At 41.8% G+C, this 18,522-nt stretch overlaps 1 protein-coding gene across 1 annotated transcript in view; it reads left to right on the top strand.

Moving 5' to 3' along the window:
* The window catches only part of TBKBP1 (TBK1 binding protein 1), a 254,032-nt gene that overhangs the window by 111,251 nt on the left and 124,259 nt on the right, over positions 1-18,522 (top strand). The window contains exon 6 of the mRNA XM_073608092.1: positions 9,369-9,430. Within this exon, the coding sequence (XP_073464193.1) occupies positions 9,369-9,430 (62 nt within the window). The remainder of the gene's footprint in view (positions 1-9,368; positions 9,431-18,522) is intronic.

The raw sequence follows: 18,522 nt of genomic DNA, 5'->3' as shown, positions 1-18,522 counted from the left end.
TCTGCTTCCCACGGGTATAGGGGGCGCGCGCCCCCTGCGTTACTTAAGAGCCGATGCGCGTACCCGGCGGCCGCGATGTCTGCCGGGCACCCGTGATTGCTCTTGACAGAGCCAGTACGGGAGTATGTGTCTGTCGGGTGAGGAGACAGATGTGTTGTTCCTAATGCTTCCCCAGTCAGTCCCATCTCCCCACAGTTATAACACACACTGAGGGAACACATTTAACCCCTTGATCGCCCCCTAGTGTTAACTCCTTCCCTGCCAGTGACATGTATACAGTAATCAGTGGCTATTTTTAGCTCTGATCGCTGTATGAATGTCAATGGTCCCAAAAAAGTGTCAAAATTTTCAATCTGTCTCCTGCAATGTCGCAGTCCCGATAAAAATCATTGATTGCCGCCATTACTAGTAAAAAAATAAACATGTACATTTTTTTAGACGCTATAACTTTTGCGCAAACCAATCAATATACGCTTATTTATTTTTTTTAACAAAAATATGTAGGCGAATACAAATTGGCCTAAACTGATGAAGAATTTTTTTTTTTTTTTTAAATTTGGGGATATTTATTATAGCAAAAAGTAAAAAATATTGTGTTTTTTTTTTTTTGCAAAATTGTCGCTCTTCTTTTGCTTATAGCTCAAAAAATAAAAACCACAGAGGTGATCAAATACTACCAAAAGAAAGCTCTATTTGTGGGGAAAAAAGGACATCAATTTTGTTTGGGTACAATGTCGCACGACTATGCAATTGTCAGTTAAAGCGACGCAGTGCCATATCGAAAAAATGGCCCGGTCAGGAAGGGGGTAAATTCTTCCGGGGCTGTTAAACGAATACTTTGTTGAAGCACCATTTGATTTTATTACAGCACTCAGTCTTTTTGGGTTTGAGTCTATCAGCATAGCACATCTTGACTTGGCAATATTTGCCCACTCTGTTTTGCAAAAACACATCAAATCTGTCAGACTGCGAGGGCCTCTCCTGTGCACAACCCTCTTCAGATTACCCCACAGATTTTCAATCGGATTTAGGTCTGGGCTCTGGCTGGGCCATTCCAAAATTTTAATTTTCTTCTGGTGAAGCCATTCCTTTGTTGATTTGGATGTATGCTTTGGGTCGTTGTCATGCTGAAAGATGAAGTTCCTCTTCATGTTCAGATTTCTAGCAGAAGCCTGAAGGTTTTGTGCCAATATTGACTGGTATTTGGAACTGTTCATAATTCCCTCCACCTTGACTAAGGCCCCTGTTCCAGCTGAAGAAAAACAGCCCTAAAGCATGATGCTGCCACCACCATGCTTCACAGTGGGTATGGTGTTCTTTTGGTAATGTGCAGTGTTGTTTTTGTGCCAAACATATCTTTTGGAATTATGGCCAAAAAGTTCAATCTTGGTTTCATCAGACCATAACACATTTTCCCACATGCTTTTGGGAGACTTCAAATGTGTTTTTGCAAAATTTAGGCGGGCTTGGATGTTTTTCTTGGTAAGAAAAGGCTTCCATCTTGCCACTCTACCCCATAGCCCAGACATATGAAGAATACGGGAGATTGTTGTTACATGTACCACACAGTCAGTACTTGCCAGATATTCCTGCAGCTTCTTTAATGTTGCTGTAGGCCTCTTGGCAGCCTCCCTGACCAGTTTTCTTCTCGTCTTTTCATCAATTTTGGAGGGACGTCCAGTTCTTGGTAATGTCACTGCTGTGCCATATTTTCTCCACTTCTCCTGACTGATACCTTTAAACAATGAGATCCCTCTGATGCTTTGGAAGCTCTCTGCGGACCATGGCTTTTGCTGTAGGATGCAACTAGGAAAATGTCAGGAAAGACCTACTAGAACAGCTGAACTTTATTTGGGGTTAATCAGAGGCACTGTAAATGATGGCAGGTGTGTACTGACTCCTATTTAACATGAGTTTGAATGTGATTGCTTAATTCCGAACACAGCTACATCCCCAGTTATTAGAGGGTGTGCACACTTATGAAACCACGTTATTTTTTATTTTTATTTTTACTCCCCCCCCGCCAAAAGATTTCAGTTTGTTTTTTAATTGAGTTGTACAGTTTATAGGTCACATTAAAGGTGGAAAAAGTTCTGAAATAATTTATTTTTGTCTCTTTTTTTACATCACAGAAACCTGACATTTTAACAGGGGTGTGTAAACTTTTTACATCCACTGTATGTTTGAAACATGAAGGAGAAAGAAAGCTGGATCCTCTGTGACATTATAATCGTTGAACTGTTGAACAATACTCCAAACCTCTTCCAAGTAATGGTTGAGTCTAGGGCAGGACCAGAAAATATGTGCCAGAAGTCCTCTGTTACTTCTGGTACCCCCAGCACTGATCAGTAGTATTGGGAAAGTATTTATGTAAAAGCAATGGTGTGTGGTACCGAGTCAAAATTTTGAAGTTGGTTTCCTGGAACCTCGTACAAATCGAGGATTTTAAGGAAAACCTAATAATATTATTCCATTGATCCGCTGTGAAGGTTCTACCCAGGTCTAATTCACATTTTTTTAAAAAGGGCAGATGGTAATCATCGGTGGGGGGGGCTACAAGTAAGGAGTAGACTTTCGAAAATGTGTGAGGAAAAGCTCCTAAATCGGAACAGTATTCTTCCAACGTAGGGAGACAAAAGGAGCGTGTAGGTGGATGAGAATGCAAGAAGTGATGCAATTGCAATGCCCTCCAAAAGTCCAAGTGCCTGTGGAACTTGCCAGGAGCTGCAGGGAGGGCCAGGCCTCTGCTATCAAGAAATGGAAGGCCTGAAAGCGCCCGGAGTCTAGTATAGGGTGAAAGGATCTGTCTTGAAGACCTGGAGGGAAAGCGCATGTTGCACAAGATAGGGAAGAGCGGAGAGTCAAAGAGCGGAAGTCAACGTAGTAGAGAAAAGCCAACAGCATATTCGGGTCCTATTAAAGGGTGAGCCTTGAGAGCGGGAGGGGGTAAATCCCCAAAACACTTTGGTGCTCTGCACAAGGGGACACAGGTTTGGGCCTGTTCTAGTTGTGGCCAGAGTTTAAGGTCCGCATGTTGGCACCAATCGATTAGTCTGCCTAAGTGGGCCGCTTGGTAATATTTATGTAAATATGGGACGGCTGGTCCCCCAAATTGCTTAGGCAATGTCAATGGTTGGTGGCAGATTCAGGACTGTTTGTGAACTCAGTAAACAGAGAATGAACTTGTTGAAAGTATCGAGGCGGAATAACGATAGGTAGGGCCTGGAAAAGGTATAGAAATTTTGGTAAAATGCTAATTTTGATAATGTTGCATCACCTGAACCACGAATGCAGTCTGCGATACCACGAGTGTACTTTGCCCAAAAATAGGGGGAAATTAAAAGATAAGTTCACCTTTGGGAACATATTACACGTTCCACCCATTAGGGTGGAACATGTAACATGTTCCCAAATGTTGCAGTCGTTGCCGATCCCCCCCCCCCCCCTCACTCACTGTGACAGCAGTATGGGGAGATGTTCCCTGTACTGGCTGTCACTTTTTGAAATTATCACGGTCGTGCGGGGCTCTGCCCACATGACCATATCATTCATTGACACAGCTCTTTGTGTGATTGAACTACAAGCCCCAACATCCTTTGCGGCTGTCAGCTTGTAGTTTCTAATGAACTAGCACATGCAAATTTTTTTACCTAAAAAAAGTGCATTTATTATTCTTTTCTAAAAAGTGAACTTATCCTTTAAGGTCAAAGGTAGGAGATAAACAGGAGGGTATATATGTACCAAGGTATTTCAGAGCCGAATCTGTCCATGGCCCTAATTTTATCTTAATGCTGCTGATGTCTTGCAGCCTATGTATGGTCTGTCCACATGCACTGCAGAGATAACAGGATAACTGCATTTGTTTGTTTTTTCCAGAGCGCATATTTCCTGTTGTTGGCTGCAATTATTTTTTTCAAAAGCCCTTTTTTTAAAGGTAGCAACAGTGCAATATACCTGGACAATAAGCATCGGCACAGAAGAGCGTTTAGTTTCCTTTGAGAGAGCATGTAACAGGGTGATTTACTGGCAGCAGTTTGTGGGAGACAGGGGCAGCCTGTTGTCACTCCATAACACAAAGTGTCCAAACAAGGACCTTTATATCAATCAATACCACCAGCTGTTATTTTCATGAAAGCTAGAAATTAAATTGAAAATAGGCTTTCCGAGTGATATCATTATGTTAAAATTTATATGAGATCTTAGAGGTTGTGTTTACATCTAAAAAAAAAAAAAAAAAAAAGAAATAATAAGAGAAGCCGTGCTAGAAAAGTCCCAATTGTTGCAAAAATATTTGCATATTGAAAGTAGTAGGGTAAATCCTCTTCTCAATGGCACCACAGTGATTCACAGCAAAAAAGTGCACCGCCACCTTAAGAAAAACGTTCTTACCAGATAGCAAGCAAAATAGGCAGATGGCTATAGCCCAGCCAAGGCCTTTAACTTGCACGGAAGATCTTAGGAACGACTATCACAGGATGAATGGCTGTAATGTCTCTCACACACTGGCACACTGTGAAGTTTGTGACCATCTAATGTTCTGAAATAAAAAAGTGGTGTGAGAACTGGAAATGTATGGAGTGCTGCCAACATCCTTGATTAAATGGAATATAGGGAGAAATGCAATGAATGCACAAAGGAGTCGCCCCTTAGGACTTTAACGGCAGAATAATGTATAGAGAGTAAGTTATATAAAATGCACATAAGTGCCAATTTTATTAATTATATAGAAAGTATGAAAAATAGGAAAAAATACGAATACAAATACACAAAATATTCACTAAAAAATACACATCAATGTATACAAGGTAAATATATCAACCCAAAGCTTACAACCCGCTGCCTGAATGGAATTAAGGTCAGACGGATCGATTTACAGCATGTATCCCAACATGTTTCGGAGATTAATATGTATTGTTCCTTCATCAGGGGATTTACAGTTGGGTGATCAAATCCTTATCTGTAATGTAAAGTTTATAGGGTAATGAAATGACATCATAATATGTAAAATTGTTGAAGAGTATAAGTCATAACAATTTATATATTATTTAATATTAAGGCTAGTTATACTTACATAGATGAGGTTCATAAAAAGTCATACAAAGCAAAACAGTAACCAGAAATAGAACAGGCTGGCTAAGAGGTCCGCAAGAATGTAGGATGAGCAGTTGTAAGTGCAGGGCCGAGTGCTGCAGCGCATCCACAAGAGACGCTTGATTGAGGTCTAAATAGTCAGATAGTAGAGAAAAGGTAGAACAATATAAAGTTAGTCCTACATACAGTTTGAAAAATCTGTCAGACTGCAATGTAGGGACATAGGGCTATCTATCCCCAGTTAGCCAGTACAAACAGTAGTTTTACCTTTAGGTTTACACATTCAAGGTGCAGACCTCTGAGCAGCAGTTCCACAACTGACAAGTGCCCAGTGAGTGTCTGCGTCCTAAGTAGCGCCTCCGCGTCAGGGAGACGTTCTGAGCTCCATTCACAGCTGTTGTTTATACAGCTGACTAGCTGGGGCACTCCCATTTACGTTGTTAGTCACACTGATTGGCTAAAGCCATATCAGTTGTGCTACTTAGGACGCAGACACTCACTGGGCACTTGTCAGTTGAGGAACTGCTGCTCAGAGGTCTGCACCTCGAATGTGTAAACCTAAAGGTAAAACTACTACTACTACTACTTTGTACTGGCTAACTGGGGATAGATATCCCTATGTCCCTACATTGCAGTCTGATAGATTTTTCAAACTGTATGTGGGACTAACTTTATATTGTTCTCCCTTTTCTCTACTATCTGACTATTTAGACCTAAATCAGGCGTCCCTTGTGGATGCGCTGCAGCACTCGGCCCTGCACCTACAACTGCCCATCCTACATTCTTGTGGACCTCTTAGCCAGTCTGTTCTATTTCTGGTTACTATTTTGCTTTGTATGACTTTTTATGAACATCATCTATGTAAGTATAACTAGCCTTAATATTAAATAATATATAAATTGTTATGACTGATACTCTTCAACAATTTTACATATTATGATGTCATTTCATTACCCTATAAACTTTACATTACAGATAAGGATTTGATCACCCAACTGTAAAGCCCTGATGAAGGAACAATACATAATAATCTCTGAAACATGTTGGGATACATGCTGTAAATCTATCCATCTGACCTTAATTCCATTCAGGCAGCGGGTTGTAAGTGAATATTTTGTGTATTTGTAATTCGTATTTTTTCATATTTTTCATACTTTCTATATAATTAATAAAATTGGCACTTATGTGCATTTTATATAACTTACTCTCTATACATTATTCTGCCGTTAAAGTCCTAAGGGGCGACTCCTTTGTGCATTCATTGCACATCTCCCTATATTCTAATGTTCTGAAATACACAATTTTAGGGCAGGAACCTGGAATGCCACCATTCTACTTTAATTCCAGGAAAGAGAAGCAGAGAAGTTTATCAATCCGGCGATCAGCGCAGCGATCCCGACCTTCATGCCGACCTTCATCCTGCCAGCCATTACTTGCCCGCAAAGATGGGTGGATCCTCTTGCTCCAATTGACCAGATCCTTGCTCAGAGGGTTATTACCCCAGACCCAAAAAAAGGAATGCTATGGTTCCCATAGCAAAGGGAGACATTTGGCCCATTCTAGATTTGAAAAAGCTCTACTAGTTCCTGCAAGTTTCACATAGAATTGGCCAGGTTGGTCATTGCCTCCAGCCTGTGGATCTTCTGGCCTCCATGGACATCATGAATGCTTACTTGCACATTTTCATTTTTTTTCCTGACGTACATCCTGACATACATCATCTGCGTTTTGGTCTAAGTGCTCAGCTCTTCCAATTTGTTACCTTTCCCTTTATTTGTCCATGGCCCCTCTGATCTTCACCAAAGTGCTTCTCTTGGTCCTAGCTCTGCACTGTTCACCGGGTATACATGTTATGGGATACAGTTTCCTATTCAAATGGGAGGTGTTACATAGGGGATGTCCTATACTGTCCTGTACTGTATTCCAAGAAACAAATTTTACTGGTAAGTCAAAAATCTTATTTTTTTGTTGCTTTCTCTTCGCCTTTTGTCCATTGAGAAAGACTTACACAAAATTTCAGTTGGGTCCCCCTTGCAGCATCCCTCCCAGCTGATAATCTTTTCATTTTATTGGGATTCCATTCATTTCACTATAGCACACAAGGGGTATTATTGTAGTATACAAAATGCAACTGGCTGCCTGAGATGCAAAAGATTATGTTGGCAAAGCAGAGGGATTGCTGGTGTGCCTCTCCTGTGTACAACCAAACGACCTCATCAATACCAAAAAAAAAGTAAATACATATAAAAGCAAAAATTTAACCTAAATAAAAAGAAAGAAGAAAAAAAGGTAGCTGCTAATATTTTCCACTAAATAATATGGAAGGGGATGCATCACAAAAAGCTTGGACAAAGTGAGTCTCAGACTGCCAGACCTTGGTGCTTCGGTTTCGCTTGGTGATTTTTACCTACAGGTAAGTCTATAATAAGGCTTACCTGTAGGTAAAATTAATATCTCCTAAACCTGCACAGTTTAGGAGATATTCACCCTGAAAGCAGCCGCTGACGTCAGCGGCCCGAATGCACTCTGAAGGTCCTGCGTATCGTACCAGAACTTCAAAGCTCCTTGCTGGAACAGAGGGCTCCCGCACGCATGCGCCGGAGTGACGTCATCGCAGCTCCGGCCACTCACAGCGCCAGAGCACGCAAACCTGGAAGAAACGCGGAGGGAACATGCCAGCCCCCTCAGCGGTGACCGGGCGCTGCTGCGGGGGCTTCATTCTAAAGTAAGTATTTCATAATGTTCTAGTATGCGATGCATACTAGCACTTATGCTATTGTCTTGCAGGTTTATGTTTTTTTGGGGGGGGGGTTTTCAGCGGTTTACCACCGCTTTAAGGGCAACTGATGCATGGAAAGCCACTGTAAATATTTGCTATTGTCTTTCAAGTAATACATTCAATTTCTATTTCAAGATAAAAACATGTCTTGTCTCTCCCTCATATGTTGCAGCCTAACCAGCCACTGTACAATATTTGTGGCTATTATCTCTAGAAATGATAAACTCTAGTGTTTATTTTAAGATACAAACTGCCTGTCTCTTTCTATTTGCTGCCTATTCAACTGCTCATGTTCTGTCCTGAAGACAGCCAATTTTTTTACATACCTGAGGTCTATATATTGAATATTTAGGGAATAATGGGAATACAGGAGCAGGAGGGGATTCCAGGAATCAGGGTTGTGATTTTAAAGTGTGTTTGTGCACTTTGTTTTGACATTTGACTAAACGTTTAAGACAATGCAATGTGGTATTGCAAAGAAATAAGCTTCCAAAGTATACTATTAAACTGTTTTGCCAGTGGATAATTTGAATGAGTTTAAGATCTTTAGCAATTTTTTTTAAGAATAAAATTTCCTCTCTGCTACTTCCATCAGTAAATTCAATTCTATTAGGTGTCACAGTCAAAACTACCCAAACAAGCCTTTTTTATTTCAAATTGTAATGATTTCAAATGGGGGCACTCCAACCTTTCTTTCTGGTCAGAAGCAAGACAGTGCCAGCCTGAGAAGCCTATCTCTGAGTGATACAACATAACCATCCAAAGGAAACACACAATGTTACTTTGCTAAAAAAAAAAAAAAAAAAAAAACTGGTTGCAGAGAAATCTCTGACTTTAGCCATGCCTCTTTAAAGAGTTGTGTATGGTAATTAAAAATACATTTTTTTGTTGCTTTGGTAAATGTTCCAATGGAAGTGCCCTAAGTCTCCTTAACGGGGGCACAGACAGCAATAAAACCTGACAAGCATTCTAATCTAATGGATTAGATTAGAATTCTAATTCTAATCTAATGGAAGTGCCCAGCTCCCCATGCCTTTTTTTGACAGCAGCTTGCCTAGTAGCCTTAAAAATAGCTTAAATTTTGAATCAAGAATGGCCTCCATAGACTTTAATGGAATTTGCCACTAAGTTCAGGTTTCAAGAATTTAAAACAGGATGTGAACAGAGGAAGATTTACCGATCTGTAATGGTGATGTATAAATGTCGGTGGAAAGTAATTGTGCTACCTTTGCAGCCAGAGCCCAGTTATCCTTTTTGCTGCTGTTCATAGACATGATGGCCACATCTAAATGCTTGGTATGAATACCAAGTTTTTTTTTACCTTTCTTTTATTCAGCTTTTTTGTTTTAATTGAGGGTAAAAATCTATGAAAGCCATATGTCTTGTCTTATTATACTGCATTGTGAAATGCTTCTATATCTTTGCATTATGTTAAAATCTTGAGCTCTCTCACAGAAATGGACTTTTCTGACATGTTCATGTGTTACTGTGGCTCTAGGAACTTGCAAATGGACAGACGCAGAGGGAGATGGCATGGCTGAAGGAAATGGGAGATGACCAGTAAGTGATCTGCTGTGCTCTTTATTACAATAATATTAATAATGAAGATCGCAATACTGAAAATTGTTTTCAATAAGCATATGTTAATCTACAGCCATGTGAAAAACTAAGTATGCCCATGGAAATTGTCTTTGCTGGTGTGCCTCCATGGCAGCATACGTATAATAGTAGCCACGCCTACTTCCGCCCACAGTAGCAGTGCATAGCTATAAAAAGTTAACACCCACACAACAGCCCATTCCCGGGCTGCAACCACTGAAAGTAATTGCTGTACGTTCCTTCAGCAGCATCTGAACATCGTGGGCACCTTATGCAGAGATGTCAGCCAACATGACAGGCCGGGGGAGCCAATCCACTTCTATTATGGCGCATTCTTTCAGCACTACTGATGGGCCTCACTACAGCTGTCTTTGGCAGAAAGCCAGTAGCTTACTCACTATCTTATGATAGAATTTGCTGAAGCTTCCCACCCTAATAGCTAGTTATTGATTTATCATACGTATGCTGCCATGGAAGCACCAGGAAAACAGAAAATTGTATCATACTTACCGTAATTTTCTTTTCCTGGTGCCTATCCATGGCAGCATACCGAACCCACCAGTTCGTTCCTAGCGATGTACAGGGAAGGGGCTGTTGTGTGGGTGGTAACTTTTTATAGCTTCTCACTGGTCCTGTGGGCAGAAGTAGGCAGGGCAACTATCATACGTATGCTGTCATGGAAAGGCACCAGGAAAAGAAAATTACGGTAAGTATGATATAATTTTCTGTTTTTCTGGTGCTTCCATGGCAGCATACGTATGATAGATCAATAACTAGCTATCAGGGTGGGAAGCTTCAGCAAATTCTATCATAAGATAGTGAGTAAGCTACTGGCTTTCTGCCAAAGACAGGGGTAGTGAGGCCAATCAGTAGTGCTGAAAGAATGCTCCATAATAGAACTGGATTGGCTCCCTAAGTCTCCTTAATGGGCTCCCTAAGTCTCCTTAACGAGGGCACAGACAGCAATAAAACTTGACAAGCATTCTAATCCCTCTCCACACTATATAAAACAACAAAAAGTTTTGCTTTTAGTTATCCTTTAATTTACTAAGGGGAAAAAAGCTTATTCACTTTGCAAAAGGATAGTGAATGAGGTCAAGCTGTGCTGACTTCCATCATCCAATCACGTGCAAGCAAAAATGTCGTTTTTTTTTTTTCTTGCATGTGATTGGGTATTCTACAAAAAGTAAATTTTCACCAATTCACTAAGGTAAGGGAAAATTCCCTTGTATTGTAAACAGCCTATTTGCTTTAGTAAATCAACCCTGGTGTATTCATCCTCATAATCTAAACTAATGAAAATGCTGATCTGTCACAAGAAAACATTTAGCCCTTTTGCCGCCATAGCCGTTAATACATTTTTTGCATACATGTTTAAAAAATCATTTTAGGCCTGAAGATTACATAAAACCCCAAAGCATTCAATATTTTCTGGAAGCAGACACCCTATAGAATAAAATAGCATTAGTTCCAATTTTTTATGTCCCACAATATTATTATAACAAATTATGAAATGCAAAATTTCAGTAAAAAATAAAGTTAATTTTACGGTATATAAATGCAACATATTACCTAACTTTCTGTATAACATAAAAGATAATGTTGCACCGAGTAAATAGATACCCAACATGTCAAGTTGCTACTAAAGGTTATTTTTTATCTTTTATTAAAATAACAAACACGTTATGCTCATCTGCTTTGCGCAATGGTATTGCACAGAGCGACCCCAATCCTCCTCTTCAGGAGTCGCTCACTGGCAATCTTGGTTCCTCCTCTTCTTCGTGTGCCCCATAGCAAGCTGCTTGCTCACTCGTTCCCAAGCTGCACGTGTCTATGGAGTTTTACTCCATAAACACACACAGAGGGGCTTAGCCCGCCCCTCGCTGCCTCCTCACTTTATTTGATTGACAGCAACAAATGGCTCCTGCTGCTGCTGGAGTCCCTGTGTGGAAAGGAAGAGAGGGGAGAAGAGATGCAGCCGTACACAGTGCTGGTTCTCCTCTCTCTTCCCCTTCACACAGGGAAAGGGGAGGTCAGAAAAATATATCCAGAGAATGCATTAAGGCAAAAATGTTTTGGCTTTAGAACGACTTTAAAATTGCGTGCGCCCGCGACAAACTTCATCAACATTTTCCATAGGTGACATCCAAGCCCCTAAAGTTCATCGGTGGTGTGTCCATCTGTAAGTAATGTGTGTAGGGTAATCAACGTTTTTTGTTTACTTTCACGTATGTGAGGGTGGAGGCGAGCTCAAACATATTTTGGGGGGGTTTTAAGTGCGTGGGTCTACTAGGGTGTCATGTAGGTCAGAGTTTCTCAACCTCAGTCCTCAAGTACCCCCAACAGGCCAGGTTTTGGGAATTTCTCTTAGATAACATAGCTGTCCAAAATACCAAGCCATTGTCTCTGATTTAAAGCACCTGTGCAAGATAAAGGAAAACCTGCAAACAAGGCCTATTGGAGGTACTTGAGGATTGAGGTTGAGAACCACTGATGTAGGGGACAAAAAGTACCTTATGTGAGGCATTTTTTGGTGTTGGGTTCTCTTTAATGAGATATCAAGGATCAATGATGTCTCTCACCTGTCCTCCAATGAAATTAATGGAGTGCAGACCGCACTCCTTTTGTTTCTTCCCTAGCAGAAAGTGACACCAGGACCCAAAAGTTACGTTTTATATTTAATTTCTGGGTCATTAACTTTCTCTGATCTCCCTCCCCTCTACCCAGCAGCACCCCTATGTCGGTCCAGGGTCCACCACTATATTTATTACCACTTCAAATCCATGAATTTAGAATGGTGTATCATGGAGTCAACTCTGAATTCTGCATCATATCAAAGTGTGCTTGATGAGTATGTAAGGCCATTTGTCCAAAGATGAACTAGAAATGGATCTGTCAACACAATAATGATCCCAAACACACAGCAAACCTACTAACAAGTTTTTAAAAAATGGTTGAACTGGCTTAGACAAAGCCCTGATTTGAACCTCATTGAAATGTTGTGGGGATTTTGAAATGGGCAGTTCATGCAAGAAAACTCACAAACATCTGGAAATTGAAGACAATTTGCAAAATTTGGTCAAAATGTTTACATTGTCAGAGACTGGTGGGCAGATATGCAACACCTTACAAGAAGTCATTTCTGCTTAAGGGAACAATACCAGGTTCTAAAGGCAAGGGTGCATTTTCTTGTATTGTAATTCAAGTATATCACCTTTCTTTGTTCAAATATGTCCAAAAAGTCAACAATTTCCATTGGGTGTGCTTACTTATAGATAATTTAAATCCTTTGAGTTCATGTTTAAAATTCTCATTTAGGCTTAAGAAACAGGCGATTTTGATGCAGATTATTCACACAATTCACACAAAATGTATATTTAATCCAAATCTGTATTTCAAATGCCACACCAATCATATCGATGACACCAATAAAAGTTAATTTGGGAGAAGATTTAAACAACTGATCGGACCAATTGCCTTAAAATCATTCAAATGCACTATATACCAAATGGGACGCCTGCCTTTACATGCACATGAATTTTAAAGGCATCCCAGTCTTAGCCCGTAGGGTTCAATATTGAGTTGGTCCACCCTTTGCAGCTATAACAGCTTCAACTCTTCTGGGAAGTCTGTCCACAAGGTTTAGGAGTGTGTCTATGGGAATGTTTGACCATTCTTCCAGAAGCGCATTTGTGAGGTCCGGCACAGATGTTGGAGAGAAGGCCTGGCTCACAGTCTCCGCTCTAATTCATCCCAAAGGTGTTCTATCGGGTTGAGGTCAGGACTCTGTGCAGGCCAGTCAAGTTCCCCACCCCAAACTCGCTCATCCTTGTCTTTATAGACCTTGCTTTGTGCACTGGTCCAAATCATATGGTGGAGGGGGGATTATGGTGTGGGGTTGTTTTACAGGGGTTGGGCTTAGCCCCATAGTTCCAGTGAAGGGAACTCTTAAGGCGTCAGCATACCAAGACATTTCATGCTCCCAACTTTGTGGGAACAGTTTGGAGGTGGCCCATTCCTGTTCCAACATGACTGCGCACCAGTGCACAAAACAAGGTCCGCAAAGACATGGATGAACGAGTTTGGGGTGGAGGAACTTGACTGGCCTCAACCAGATAGAACACCTTTGGGATGAATTAGAGCGGAAACTGCGAGTCAGGCCTTCTCGTCCACATCAGTGTCTGACCTCACAATATGTGCTTCTGGAAGAATGGTCAAACATTCCCATAGACACACTCCTAAACCTTGTGGACAGCCTTCCCAGAAGAGTTGAAGCTGTTATAGCTGCAAAGGGTGGGCCAACTCAATATTGAACCCTACGTACTAAGACTGGGATGCCAATAAAGTTAATGTGCGTGTAAAGGCAGGCATCCCAATACTTTTGGTAATATAGTTTAGGAGTGTGTCTATGGGAATGTTTGACCGTTCTTCTAGAAGTGCATTTGTGAGGTCAGGCACTGATGTGGATGAGAAGGCCTGGCTCGCAGTCTCCGATCTAATTCATCCCAAAGGTGTTCTATCGGGTTGAGGTCAGGACCCACTTCACACAGTGGGTTTGATTTACTAAAACGGGAAAGTGCAAAATCTGATGCAGCTGTGCAGTGGCGTCGCTAGGGGAAGGGGGGTGGTGTGGGCCACACCCGTTTAACTCCCGCCAGAGGGGTGACACCTGTGGGCAGCGACATCACACGGTCCGCACACACCCCTACACTGTGATCTGTGTCTCTCCAGCTGTGTCCGTCAGCGGAGCGGACCGAAGCCGCCTCCTCCCTCCTCTCTGTTTACAAGTACACAGGAGGAGGGAGTCCGAGGAGGGACACACAGCTGTGCATATCCCGAGCTGTTCTGAGGTCTGAACAGTGTATTGTATTTGTAGATGGACATGTGCTGGGGGCGCTATGGGAGGGGAGAGGGAGGACTACTAACACAAGTGGAGACGGGGGGTCTGCACTGGGATCTATGCTGATGGCGGGGGTCTATGCTGATGGAGAGGGGGGTCTGCAATGATGGGGTCTATGCTGATGGAGGGGGGTCTGCACTGAGGGGGGGTCTATGCTGATGGAGAGGGGGGTCTGCACTGAGGGGGTCTATGCTGATGGAGGGGGTCTGCATTGAGGGGGGTCTATGCTGATGGAGGGTGTCTATGCTGATGGAGGGGGGTCTGTATTAAGGGGGGTCTATGCTGATGGAGGGGGTCTATGCTGATGGAGGGGGGTCTGTACTGAGGGGGGGTCTATGCTGATGGAGGGGGTCTGCACTGAGGGGGGTTTATGCTGATGGAGGGGGTCTGCACTAAGGGGAGTCTATACTGATGGAGGGGGGTGTCTATACTGAGGGAGGGGGTTCTATACTGAGGAAGAGGGGGGTCTGTACTGAGGGGGAGGTCTATACTGGGGGTCTGCATTGAGGGAGAGGGGCCTATACTGCGGCAGGGGGTTTGTACTTAATGGGGGGGGTTATACTGAGGAGAGGGGGTCTGTACTGATTGAGGGGGGTCTATGCTGTGGGAGGGGGGCTATAATTGGTGGAGGGGGGGGTGTGACACAATTTTTTCCGCACCGGGTGACACCAACCCTAGTGACGCCACTGCAGCTGTGCATGGTAACCAATCAGCTTCTAACTTCAGCTTATTCAATTAAGCTTTGACAAAAAAAAATGGAAGTTGAATGGTTTCTATGCAGAGCTACACCAGATTTTGCACTCTCCATTTTTAGTAAATCAACCCCGTGTGTAACAGTAGAGATGAACATTTTCTTACCAGCCTGATTAATTTGTTCACTGTGAGATCAATGGACCGGCAGTTATGTGCAGTCCCCATAGACATGAAAAAAGCCGGAGGAGGTTATCTGTGGGTAACTGCAGGTCTTTGGCTGATGCCATTTTTACCAGGCGGAGTGCAATCCCCATATAGATTTATGCTGAGCTGAAGTAGATCATTGTCAGCATCTGACATTGCCCTTCGTGCCCTTTTAATTTCAGAAATCAACTTCACTAACATTATACCTAAAAATCATTTTTGCCTTGTCATTATTCTGTAGTTATAACAAGCATGCAGCTAGGCAACAAAATTCCTTTCATATGAGGAGGAAAACTTGCAGGGCGTCCCATTTTCACATGGAAACTCTCTGCAGAACGTGCCAAAATAAAGCAAATTTACATAAATGTTCACATAGATCATTGTTACACATACCAGGAATCCTCACAAATGATTCTTCCGGTTGATTGATAGTGTTATTCGGTAATTGAGCGCCATCTGCTGTCCTACATATCATGTCAGTTTTTTTTAATTTTACAAAGAAGCACTGGAACAAAGTAAAAAAAAAAGACAATTCTGAGACAATATATCAGATTTCTTATATAGTATCTCTGAGCATTCCAAGATAATATATTTTAGAATTCTGAGATATGTCAGAATTTTTATATTTTATTTCAGAGAATTCAGAGATAATTTCTCAGTGCATTCAATTTTTTTCAAAGTTCTAGTATTTCAGTTGATATATTATAATTCTCAGACATTATTTTAGAATTTTGAGCTATTCTTCTCGAAATATAGTGATTTGCTATATTTCAAATTTCTGACACATCTCAGCGTACAGTGAGAATATTCTGATATATTATTTCACAAATGTTAGTTGTTTTTTTTTTTTTTTTTTACTTGGAACTACTGTGTCCCTGTTTGGGAGATTTACTTGTGTGAAACAGGACAGGAAGTGAAGGAAAATTGTCCTAGTGGGAGGTCCAAATCCTTTTCCACAAAACGAATTATGTCTCCATTGGTAGCACTTAGGCTACTTTCACACTGAGGCGATTTACAGCCGCTATAGCGCTAAAAGTAGCACCTGCAAAGCGCCTGTAAAGAGCCTCTCCTCTCTCTCCAGTGTGAAAGACCGAGTGCTTTCACACTGGAGCGATGCGCTGGCAGGACGCCAAAAAAAGTCCTGCAAGCAGCATCAATGGGCAGTGCGGCCAATGGGCAGCGGGCGCTTTTAACCCTTTTTCGGCCGCTAGTGGGGTTGAAAAGCCCCCCCAACGCCCCAGTGTGAAAGTAGCCTTACTCTCACTGTCTTCATTAGTGCCAGGAGGACAAGAAGGGGAAATTTGTATACAGAGGTTGTAACCTATGCATGTTAAACTCCTATGTTACCATCAGCCTGTTGGTGGATTAAATATATGTTTACTTTAAAAGGGCAGCACAATGGCTATTGGTTAGCACTTCTGCCTTGCAGCACTGAGTTCCCTGATTTAAATCAATGTCTGGACCATAGTTGTGCGCAGGGGGTGTGCCGGGTGTGCCTTGGCACACCCTAATCACCCTGTGTGGCGCAAATTCCCCCTACTGATATTTCACCGAGCGCCCCTAACAGGGCTCCCAAAAAAATTGTACAAAATATTATAAAAATTTAATTTTTAACAATCATACAAAAATAAAATAATAAAAATAAAATAAACTACTGGCACAGTATTACATACTATACACATAAATACATACATACCTACATACACATGCATGCATGTTTGAGCTTTGAGGTGCACACCCTAATGCAGTAAGCTGCGCACACCTATGGTCTGGACACTGTGCATGGAGTTTGCATGTCCTCCCTATGCTTGTTTGGGTTTTCTAACAAACTACAAAGGCATGCTGGTAAGTTAATTGGCTCCTGTCTAAACTAACCCTAGTAAGTCTGCGTGTGTATATGTCTGCATGTGAGATATAGACCTTAGATTGTAAGCTCCTTGAGGGCAAAGATTGATGTCAATGTACAGTATGTAGAGGGCTGTCTGAACTGTAAAACTGTATATATTGTACAGGATGCCAAGCATGGGTCCTGGACGGGTGCTATGTGGCACCACTATTTGGATTATGGTCCCTTTAAGGTTAATGTGTTTGTGTACTCAGGGGTCTCACCCATGATGGGTGAGGAATTCTGGGGTAGTTAAGTAAAGGAGAAGACTGACTCGGAGTCCTCTCAGTATTAATAGAGACTTATTTGGGACCTGAAATTTTGGAGGTCCAGAGTGACATTCGGATGGGAAAAGGACCTCCACTCCTGACTACGGGGACTCCAGTCCCTACACGGTTAAGCAGCCTCCAGGAAGCCACGCATGAAACAGGAAGCTCTTAGTATTGGGTGTGGGAAGTAGGACTTTGGGAGAGAGACCTGTTGGAGTGCTGCATATGTGCTGGGAGCTGCCAAACAGCCAGAAATGGACTGTGTCTGCAGCTTTACATATACTAGTACTGATGGAGATCAGCAGTATTCTGAGTGATCTACAGTAGGTATAGAAAAGAATCACCCCCTTTAAAATAATCACATTTTGTTGCTTTGCAGCCTGAAATGAAGACACAGCTTTTGTTTTATCCAGCTGTATTTACTTGTGCAACTTATAACATCCAAGTGAAAGATATAACACCAACATGTCAAAAAAAAAAAAAAAAAAAAAAAAAAAAAAACCCAGAATAACTGAGTTGGAAATAGGATCCACCCTCTGGCAGTATTTTGTTGGACCACATTTTGCTTTAATACCAGCTTTTAGTCTGTAGGGATATGTCTCTGCTAACTTTGCTCATCTAGACTTTGCATTATTTTCCCACTCTTCTTTGCAGAACCGCTCAAGTTCAGTTAAATTTGTTGGTGACTGTTTGTGGACTGCAGTCCTCAAGTCATTCCAAAGATTTTCAATGGGGTTTAAGTCTGAGCTCTGACTAAGCCATGCAAGGTCATTCACCTTTTTCTCCTTCAACCTCTGTGTGGTCATTTTTGCTGTGTGCTTTGGGTTATTGTCATGTTGAAAAGTAAACCTTCTTCCCATTGACAACTTTCTGGCAGAGGGCAGCAGATTTTCCTCAAGAATTTGATGGTATTTTGCCCCATCCATTTTTCTTCTATCCTGCTGCAGAGAAACACCCCCATAACAGGATATTACCACCTCCATGCTCTACTGTAGGAATGGTGTTATTTGGATGGTGAGCTGTATTGGATTCCCGACAGACATATAGGTTGGTCTTGAGGCGAAATAATTCAATTTTAGTCTCATCTGACCACCTTAAACGC

The sequence above is a fragment of the Aquarana catesbeiana genome, linkage group LG12, assembly GCF_042186555.1.
Source record: "Aquarana catesbeiana isolate 2022-GZ linkage group LG12, ASM4218655v1, whole genome shotgun sequence".
NCBI lineage: Eukaryota > Metazoa > Chordata > Amphibia > Anura > Ranidae > Aquarana > Aquarana catesbeiana.
Note: the sequence above shows the minus strand (reverse complement) of the source record. Positions and strands in the feature narration are given on the sequence as shown.